The 11,216-nt window shown below is 35.3% G+C and overlaps 1 protein-coding gene across 2 annotated transcripts in view; it reads right to left on the reverse strand.

The window, feature by feature from the left end:
• The window catches only part of CFAP36 (cilia and flagella associated protein 36), a 31,182-nt gene extending 23,894 nt beyond the window's left edge, over positions 1–7,288 (reverse strand). Inside the window, exons 1-3 of one of the 2 annotated variants that reach the window (XM_079110235.1) lie at positions 6,956–7,288; positions 3,250–3,314; positions 2,472–2,573 (exon numbers count right to left, since the gene is read on the reverse strand). In XM_079110235.1, coding sequence (XP_078966361.1) covers positions 2,472–2,573; positions 3,250–3,314; positions 6,956–7,070 — 282 coding nt within the window. In that variant the 5' untranslated portion in view covers positions 7,071–7,288. The remainder of the gene's footprint in view (positions 1–2,471; positions 2,574–3,249; positions 3,315–6,955) is intronic. The other variant, XM_079110234.1, reaches the window with a different exon arrangement.
• Between the last annotated feature and the right edge of the window lie 3,928 nt (positions 7,289–11,216).

The following is an 11,216-nucleotide window of genomic DNA, read 5'->3' on the forward strand; positions in this document are numbered from 1 at the left end:
AAAAAGTGCTTCCATTTATTTATAGACCACCTGATATATACCAGGCATTGTGCTGAATGCTTTATGTATGTTATCTCTTAAACTTAAAAAAAACCTTTAAAAGTATATAGTATCCCTATTTTACAGATGCAAAAACTAAGAATCAAAATGATTAAGAAAGTACAACTTACAAGAGCTTTTGCCAAAATCTTACATATAATAAATGAAAGATTCAGGACTCAAAAGCAGGTAGGTCCAACTATCTCAACAGGCTTGCCTTACATGCATGGGGCACTGGGTTCAATCCTCAGAACCACACAAATAAATAAATAAAATATTTTATTGTGTCCATCTAAAACTAAAACTTTTTAAAAAGGCCTGCTCTGTTGTGTATAAGAAAACTGTACTATTAATTGTAAGCAAATTAAAAGGTATGTGGTAGAATGAAAGAGAGAACTGTGTTGATCTTTTATTATTACTTTTTTTTTTCACAGAGCTGGGGATTAAACCCAGGGCCTTGTGCTTGCAAGGCAAGCACTCTATCAACTGAGCTATCTCTCCAGCCCCAAAACTGTGTTCATCTTGATCTGAACACAATATCTGAATTCTGAACATCTACATTCACAAATAATTTAAAGTTATCTTGATAATACAAACAAAAGATGGTTATGTCTACTATTACAGACAGCTACCAACTTAGAATTTTTCACTTTAAAATAGTGCAAAATCAGTACACCTTAGGTAGAATTATGCTTTGAATTTTGAATTTTGATCTTATCATGGGCTAACAATATGAATAATCTCTCTTGATGGGCAACAGCAGTGAGCTTCCAGACAACCACATGATCACAAAGGGAAACAAGTGATACTCTACAGTGTACTATGTTGCTAAATTATGATGTTCAGTAGGTTAAGTGCATTAAATGCTTACTTACAATATTTTCAACTTAGGATGGGTTTATCAGGACATAAACCCATCGTAAGTCGAGGATCATCTCTAATTTTCAATCAAATTTTTCCTATTTCACTAAAAAGAAGAAAATAAATAAAAATAAAAAAGAAGAAAATAAATGTCTTATTTCTTAAACTAAAACTATGGTATATAAAGAATGCAATCTATTGGTAAACTGTAAAACAACTTTTGCTTTATAGAATTGTTAGCTGATGTAATATTTAATGTATATAATCACTATTTAGTGTGTACACACTTTTTAAAAATGTTATATTAAAGATTTTATATCTCTAGATTTAGAGATGATCATTAAATGAGAAGAAATTGTACAAAAGAGAAGTGTACCAGTAAGTGCTGGATTAAATAGTCAAAACAATCTCTTCAAGGGCATAATAACAAGATCATTTAACAAATATTGATTGAAAACTACTTACTAAGAATTAAGTGCTCATTTCTAGTCTACTAACGAAAAATACAAAGATACCATAAACAGCTCAAAGGATTTACAATCTAATAGGGCAAATGGACTAGTAGAAAACTATAATTGAAGACGAAACACCAAAAATGTAAAAGTATCTAATGAGACAGAATGAGTTCTACCCTCTAATGATTCAAGGGAGCAGCAAAGCTTCCATTAAGAAGTAGCATTTCCATATGTCTTAGGCTAAGAGACAGCGTGACAAAAGCTAAGTACAAAGATGCTTGCAAGAGTGAGTAGCCTGGAATGACAATAGTACATAATACAATGGAGAAGAGCAGATCAAGGCAGAAAATATAATTTGAAGTCACATTACAGACAATCCTCAATATCATCGTTCTAAGAAATTGTCAAGAAATTTTATATTTGCTAAGAGGATGGCAAACCAAAGCAAGTTTTCAGAAGGCTACCTGGATAGTAGCACCATATCCCTATTTCAACCTCTGAGCGAGGGCTCTCAGTTGAATTGCCTGTGCTGGTTATACTGGCTCCACTACTTAACAGCTGTGGACTTTGGATTAGGTATTTAATATCTCTGTGCTTTAGTTTTCTCATATGTAGATAAAAGTTAAATAGTACCAATTTCTTAAGAGCAATCAATACGATTAAGTGTCTATAACATCAACTAGCACAAGTCCTCAATAAATGTTATAAATATACATATAACCTACTTCATTCAGCCCAGCACTGCAGAACTAATGAGACAACAGAAATAGTTCCAAAAGAAGGAAGCTCCAATAACTATGAACTATGGATTTACTAAAAGGGCAACTGCAGAATTATGAGAGATCATATAAATAAAACAGTAATTTGGATAAACCCTGCAATCTTATTACAGTTGAGTTTGGAAAGTTCATTTTTTATTGTATCAGTTCATTAAAGCCTCAAATTATTATTTTTCAAGGTTGTTCCAATAGAGACCCCTATGTAATGAATTATCTTTTTCACCTCTCAAAATATCTAAAATATTGTACTTTTGCAATCAAACATACTAAATTTAAGAGAAACCCTGGGAATTTTTGTTATAATTGCAAGCTAACAGAATAACACAAAAGCAAAAACCTGTGATGTTCGAGTCTTGGCAAGAGGAGAAGTACAAGCTTCTTGAAATTGATCTTCATTAATTCCAATTTCTTTGAGGTAACTTTCTAACAGCTTTTCAACCTAAAAAGGGAAAGTTTAACTTTTATAATTTATATAGAAAAATTCTAAATGACAGTATACCTATTAAGTACTCAGTTTAAAAAAACAATCAAATGCTTTTTGCATTAACCTACATATTTTGAAATAATGTCATTTCACCAAAATACAACAAAAAGCTAATTTTTTTTCAGAGTCACATAAAAATTTATTTCCTCTACTAGAAATAACAAAAGTCAGGATTATAAAATTCAATGTAGCAGAACTCTTCTATCATAAGACAGGGTTGTAGTTCAATGGTATAGTGCTTGCCAAGCATGTGTGAGGCACTGGGTTTGATTCTTAGGACCACATAAAATAATTAAATAAATAAATAAAACAAAGGTTAAAAAAAAAAAGACAATCATAACTAAGTGAAAACTAACACTTCCCTGGAGGCATCAGTCAAAAACTATAAAATATAAAGATCATGTGTAAGATACCTATAATTTTAAATCCAGTCCTTAGATTCTAGAGTAGAAGAGAAAAGAAATCATAAAAATGAGATGCCCCGAGAAACCATGTTAGGGTACTGTTAGGGTAGAGTGGATAATTGTGAAATTAAAGAATTTTAATGAAGCAACATCAAATTTTTTTAATTTAGAAAACTGACAAGAATCAATATTCTAGTTACCTTTTAAAATCAGTGAAAAATACTTACAAGTTCTTTGTACTCCTGATGAATCTCAGTATAAGTCAATTTGCTTTCTTCTTCATCATCAAAAACTAAATTTGAGAAAAATATTTATAGTGTAAAAAATCATTTCATCAACACAATTTTATAAAAATCCACTCTTTACAAATGGAACTATTATTCTGATAATCTTTCTTTTTTGTTTTATTTGTTCATTTGTTTGTTCGTTTTGGGTACCAGGGACTGAATGCAGGGGCGCTTAACCACTGAGCCATATCTCCAGTCCTTTTTAAAAAAAAATTTTTTTTTTTCATTTTGAAACAGGGTCTACCTAAGTTGCTGAGGCTGATTTTGAACTTGTAATCCTCCTGCCTCAGCCTCCCAAACCACAGAGATTACAGGTGTATGCCACCATGCCCAACTAAACTGTAAATTTTTATGAGATCTAAATGTAGACCAATTATTTCACATGAAAATTTAGTGTCTAAATTGAGATGTTCTGTAAATGGGAAATATACACTGGATTTCAAAAACCTAAAAACATTAAAATATCAGCTGGGCAAAGTAGATTCTGTAATCCCAGTGACTCTGGGGGCTGGGATAGGAAGATTGCAAGTTCAAGGCCAGCCTGGGTAACTTAGTGAGACCCTGTAAATAAAATAAAAAGGACTGGGGGTATAACTCAGTGGTGGAGAACCACTGGGTTCAATCCCCATACTGGAAAAAAAATAAAATAAAATATCAAATTACTACTTTTAAAAATAAGATTACACACTGAAATGATAATATATTAGGTACACTGTTAAATATATTATTAAAATTAAAATATGCACACAAATACACATATAATATTAATTTAAACAAGTTTTCTTTCTTATTTAAGAAAATATTAAAACAAAATCTACCTCATAGTTAATATGAAAACTAGTTTGCTATAATAAAAGGCAACAATTTTTTCATAAGCTTCTAATGGAATATTATTAAACACTAAATCCCTTTTATAACAGTCTCAAGATTATTTTATTATACTAGAACTTTGCTAATGCAAAATTTATTGAAAGTAACTAGGCCATTTTTATTACCACATATCAATAAATGCAGTCAAAATAAAACCAAAACAAATGTTTACTGAGTGATTACGTGTGAAACAATCTAGATTAAGAATCTATAACCTAATTAAGAAACCAGGGCACATTCATGAATTGTAAACAATGAATGTTTCTTTTTCGTTCTCCTAGATCTCACTTCCTACCACTCCAAAATCCAAATCTTGTCCTCCTAACAATACATAAGTACTTGAGCACCCCAAATATAATTTATAACACCACTTCAAAACCCTATGCCTTTGGTTCAATCCTTTCCTTTCCTTTTTTTTTTTTTTTTTTTTGCCTTTACTCCAGTCCGTCTCCTCTCTCCCAACCATTCTTCAAGATAATGTCTGATGCTATGGCAAACGCCTGGAATTCCAGCTACTTGAGGGCTAAGGCTGAAGGACCACAATTTCAAAACTGACCTGGGTACTGACCTGGGTAACTTAATGAGAACCTGTCTCAAAATGCAGTACTGTGCCTGGGGGTGGGTGGAGATATTGTCAAGTGTCAAGTCATATTCTTATGATCTGCAACATACTCTGAAGTCCTAAGCTGGTTAGATCTCTCCTCTCGGCCCCATAATATATAGCACCATGTACCTAACCTTATTATAACACCTGCCACTTTGTATTTTATTCTACTTACCTGCCTGTCTTCTCCAATTACATTATCTATTTCTCAAGTACAGGATTTTGTTATTCATACTTCTAGCCCCAGCTTGGGGCCCAAGGACATGCACTAAATATTTTTTGAAGTAAATGTTGATGTCATGAACTTGTATAAACCTTGGAATTATCTAAAGTAGAGAATGGCACACTGACAAGCCCAAAGTCAGTGAATTATAAACCATTACATCAAGTGTCACTGGCATGTTTCTTCTATTTATCCTTCAGCCACTCTGTGTAACACTGTACATGTATCTATACAATAGCAACTTAAGCTGTTTCAGTTAATTCTTAAACTAAATTACTACAGTACCATGTTTATGAGGCTGAAGATATGCTTCTCTATAAAATTACACAATTGGCTATGTTATTACTGAGATGCAGCCTTTATCTATCTACCTGTCTATCTATCAGGGATTGAACCCATAGAAGCTTTACACTGAGCTACAGCCCTAGACCTTTTTATGTTTTATTTTGAGGCAGGGTCTTGCTAAATTGCTACGGCTAGCCTTGAATTATAATCCTCCTGCCTCAGCCTCCCAAGTCTCTAGGATTACAGGCATGCTCCACTGTGCTCAGTGCACTTTAGATACTTGGAAATAAAAAGATGAACAATGCTTTTTTTTTAATTTTTCATTTCAGCATTTTGACTCAGTAGGGTAAATGGAATTAACAGATGACATAATTTCTTCAGGAGGTCAGAATTCAACATGCTTCATCAGTCTCATAATGGCATTTTAAATTCTTAAAAGAAGTACAAGTAAGTTATTTTGGTTTTGATTCTCCTTAAAAATTACCTTTAAAAACAACACTTAGTAACTAGGATTTGAATTTTGATTATGACAATGAAAATATAGTGAAAGATTCAGTGGTCAAACAAAATTTCATCTTTACCAGATTAATGGAATCTTCTTGAAAGACGTCTTAAAGGATTATCCAGGATGATGAACCAGTTGATAGTTGAATCTCCTCTAACATCTCCATTAAGTCATTATCAGATCCATTCAAACACTGCTAATGCCTAGGGAACTCATTACCTTTTCAGGCAAGCCATAGCATCCTGGGTTTATACTGTTACCAAGTATTTCCTTCACTGAAATTTGTTTCCTTGCAGCTTGTACCCAATGACCCCAGCTCTATCACACTGATCTTTAGCACACTGATCTCTAACATAAGAAAGACGTTCAATAACTGAGGGATATTTTTACCCTCAAAGTCTTGCCCCAGCTAAATAATCAAGACAAGGGTTGGACATTCGTACACATGACATAGTTTCTGGTTCCCTTTCTGTAAAATGAAGTCCAACTTGTCGACAAGAATTGAATTCTGAACAAGTGTGAACTGACCAGAAACCGGAGGTGCCTCTCCTGCAAAGGGACTATTATGCGACATCTGTATGTCACATTAGTTTAAAAAAAAAAAAAAAAAAAAAACAGGCACATGCTGCCACCACCCCATTTTTGGCATAGCTGTGAGTCAGAGGACTCAATAAGCGGCGAGATCGCCGGCTCCGGTACTGCTGGAGTAATCACATGCCCTCTTTGCACGTCAACAGGTCGGGGTGAATTATTTTTTATTTTCCACACTGATTCCACAGGGAAAAATGTTAAGGATCAGAAGGAACTGAAAGGCAAACAGGCACTTCTCGTCCCAAGTAACTGGGGAAGCGGTTAAAGAAGCCCACCCAAACATTCCCGCAGAAATATGCGGGATGGTGAAAAACCAAACAGAATTAAAGTCACCCGTTTTTTGGGCGCGCGCGTGGGCCAGGTTGGGGAGGGCGTCTGGGTTCGCATTTTCAGATCCGTGAAGGAAATCACTGGCGGAGTGGATGCAATTCCTCCTACACAATTAGCTCCAGACCTGGTCAGCCAGGATGGAGACGGAGGAGACGAAATGGTTTGTGGTGACCACCTCCCTGACACTGCTGGTGCGAGAGAGGCAAGAAAGGTTTGTCAGTTCGGGCTGTGGTTTTACCTTCACATTTCTGCTCCACAAAGTCCAAGATGGGGATGGACCAGTCGGGGCCTCGCAGGAACCCCGCGATGCTCTCCACCACCCATTCCACCTCGTCCTCTTCTTCCGCAGCCATCCCGCCCCCACGGGGCGACGAAGATCCCTAGGCCAAATTCCGGGAGCCTATTAAGGCCTTCCGGCCTCAGGAAGCCTAAAGGGAGTCGGGGAAAGGGTAGCTGGGCCACCTGGATGAGAACTACAAACCAGTTAACGTAAAATGGTCGCTATGGCAACAGGCGCTGCGGTCCCAGACTGCGGCCCGGAAGTGAAGCCAGCTTCCCTTGCCTGCGCACCTCAGAGGAGTAGGGGCATTTAAAGAACGTTTCCGATTGGCTGGAAGAGAACAGTGGAGGATCAAAAGATAGCTTTCCGCCCATTGGCCCGGAGTTGCTAGGCCAGAGAGCAGAAGTGTAGGCATTGGCTAGAGGTCCTAGCAGCAATCTCGGCGTTCCCTCTCCTGAGTTCGCGTGGGAGCCCAGACTTACAGTGACTCGCGGAGGGCTGCCCCTAACCTCTGACTGACAAGGCTTCGGAGGTTTTAGTTCGTGATTGTAACCCCAGCCCCTCAATCCCATCCAGTTTCAGACTCCCTGGCCCAGAATCGTTTGTAATTAAAAGGCTGTCTGAAAATACAAAGCTGAACAAAGTAGCTCTGTAAGGTTTGCTAATTGGCTCTGCAATCACTTTGCATGGGACAGCTTCAGAGGGTTCTTTCACCATTCAAGCTTAGATAGCTCTAACTAGAATTAGAAACTTTTCAGAGACAAAATCAAAGTTACTGTTCATTTAAATAAATATCTTTAACACCAAATCTTATGTCAAATAACCAGGTTGGGTTCCATTGTGAAACCGGTCTTCAAAAAACATTGTCAAAGTGTTTGGAGCCCCAAAATATCTTCAGGCAACTTTGCGGGATGTTGCATAATCGGGATCATTATATGTATAGTTACAAAGTTTTATTTCCTTAATACACCTTTTCATATAAAAATATAAGCCTGTTTTCTTCATCACTGCATAGCTATAAACCACCCTTCAGTTCACAAACAGTATCTTACTTGTATACATAAATGTGATCATTAATGTGCTGGGGTGTTTTTTTTGTTTTGTTTTGTTTTGTTTTTTTGTTTTGTTTTTCTCTCTCTCTCTATTTCTCTCTCTCTTTATTTCCACGGTTTGAGTGTGCCATAAATTATTGAACTGTTTTTTACTTAAACAAACTGCTGAAATAAACTCATATGTATCTGTAAGAATTGTCCGTTCAATTCCGAGGGATAAATTTGAACAGAATTGCTTAATGAGAGAATATATACCTTGATTTATTTGACAATCCTGAGTTTAATTATTTGACAATCCTCGATTGCTAAAACGAAATCATTGTTAGGAAGCTTTGAGTGACTCCAAACGCTTAAAAAGTTTGCTACGTGATGTTTTTGTTTTGGAGAGTTACCGCCCCCACCCCGCCCCCAAGTTTTAAGATTGGACATCCTGTAAGATCCCTTAAGTGCAGTGAAGTTCCCACTCCCTTCGAGAATGTGAGCAAACTCCTGCCCTCGAAGAATGTTCTTTCAAAATTTACTGGACCACCCCGCACATGTGAGTAACTGACCTCAAATACGAACTTCAAAATACACATAAACGCAAGAGTTTGACCGGACTGTCAGCCACTTGTCCCGCACACCAAGAGCTCAGACTTCCTCAGACGCTGGAGTCCCATCAGCACCACCCTCTACCGTAGAGGTCAAAGATCTCTGTGATGATCTTGCCAGCTTCCTGAGAACTGCTCCTATAAAGGTATACCTCCAACTTTAGATTTTACTTTCTACAGCTCTTTGCTGAGCAAATAAACCTTAATGATTTTGTAACTCACTCACTATGTGGTTAATATACTTCATCTATCTCTTGTAGTCCCTGTGAGGTTCCTTCACATTTTTCTCCCCTTTTAAGTGTTGTGAACCTCAAGAAAAATTCTCTTTACATGGTAATTATTCTTTGATTACCTCCATCTGTAAAAATTACTTCAATTTTTTAAAATCATAGACAATTTTCTGTATGCAAGTATGCAAGGAACATACTTGCATATATGCTTTTGATCCCTCCTTTTTTATTTCCTTTAAATAAATTCTCAAAGGGAAAATTACCAAACTGATGTTTTAAATCTTAATTAAAAAATGTCTTTGCCAGTAGACTAGGTTAAGAAGGATACATAATTTTTTAAAAAGATACATAATTTTATTATGCACTTTTTATTGAAATTTAGCAGTTTCATGTTGATTAGTCTTTTGTGTTTCCTCTTGTGTTATCTTTGCATATCCTTTGACCTGTTCTTATTGGAATGTTCAGGTTTTTTTCTTTTTGAGTCTTAAGAACTTTTAATACATTAAGAATTTTTTCCATGTGTTACAATGACATGTTTGTCTATTTTCACTTTAAGGAAAAATTTTTTTTTGCAAATCGATGTTTCTTAAATTTTCTAATTGGCAAGTAAAAATTGTCTATCATGTACAACATTTTTTGAATTATATATACAACATGTTTTGAAATATATATACATTGTGGAATGATTAAATTGAGCTAATTAGCATGGGCTTTACTTCATTGTTTTGTGTCAAGATTGCCTTTTAATTTAATTTCTTGTATATTTTGGTTATAGAAGTTTTATATTTTCCATGTAGACTTTAAATGGAAGGTAATAAGTTAATTATTTTCCATAGGAGATATCCATGCTCCAAACACCGCTTGCTGGAAATGGATGTAGTAAAGAGTTGTGATTTTTGAATTATTGACAAGAGGTAAAAGGAAAGAAAGACATTATCATTCTTAGGCTAAAATACTGTCACCCAAGGTGGATTACTGTCATTTATTGTTCTGTTTTTCTGTCTTCAAAATTAACTTAAAATGGAAATTCCACTTTATTCGGTTTTTTTACACATTTTTTATTGATGCATAAAGTACATAATGATGAGATTTGTTGCTACATATTTAAACATGCACACAATATAACAATATAATTTGGCCATTATCACTCCCACTTTGTTCTTCTGCCTGTTTCCTCCTTTCATAAAGAATCTGAGTGGTTTCTAATAAGCCTGAAGGCCACAAACTGCTATCAGTTTCACTCCACATTACAGTCTTTATCTTTAATCACTTTCAAATGTTTTTCAATTCCAGTAGAAGCAGTTAAACATGCTGCACAAGCTCCACCCCCACTTTTTTTTCAGTTTTGTTCCTAACTGTAGGTAAGGTGAATTCCTTCAGACCTACACATTTTCTCATTTATTTCAAAATATTTCATTATTTCAATTTTTACCTTAAAATGAAAGGCTTTTTCTTTTTATTCACTACTTGAGATTCTTATAACCAGGATGCTTATGCACATGACATGTGTTCAATATGCTTATCACAAAATAAACACAAACTAGAACAGTGTATACATTCTTAGAGCAATGTTTGCAGATGCAGTGGGGTAAGAATAAAAAGATGGCATGGGCAAGTATTCAATCAGTACTGTGTTTAGTGTTTCACAGTAACACAAAGCATAGTCATCTCTAGAAAAATCACTTCTTAATTGGGTAATCCCAACTACTCAGGAGACTGAAGCAGGAAGATCTCAATTGAGATTCCAGGCCAGCCTAGGCATTTTATAGCAAGACTTTGTCTCAATAAAAAATAAAAAGGCCTAGGGATATAGCTCAGTGGTAGAGTAGCTCTGGGTTCAATTTCCAGTACCCAAAAAAAAAAAAAAAAAAGAAGAAGAAGAAGAAAAATCACAACTTCTCATTTTGGCAATTTTATTATTTTTTTATCAACTACATATGAACAAATTGTCATGTTAAAGATACATGTTAACAGAAGAAATTGCAATGGACACACACACACACAGAGCACTTCTAACACAGGGTTAATATACTTAGTAAATGATCAGTACATACTAACTGTAATTATATGTGTTGTGTGTGTGTGTGTGTGTTTAAAACAATTTGCAGTGTGAAGGTAAAGAACCATGCTCTTATTTTGCTTCTCCTTTCATTGTCCTCATTGTATACTTTACTGCAGTATTACTGAAATCTGTCCCTCTGAATCTTCCTTTCTAACATTAAACCTCTGCCTACTAAAGGTTTATTAGATGCATTCTAAACAGGATAACTGCACTCTCTCCAGGTTTATTAGGGATCATGTTAATAAAAACTACATTTATATAGTGTTTTACATTTTACAAAAGTAT

This window comes from Sciurus vulgaris, assembly GCF_902686455.1.
Source record: "Sciurus vulgaris genome assembly, chromosome: 14".
NCBI classification, from domain to species: Eukaryota; Metazoa; Chordata; class Mammalia; order Rodentia; family Sciuridae; genus Sciurus; species Sciurus vulgaris.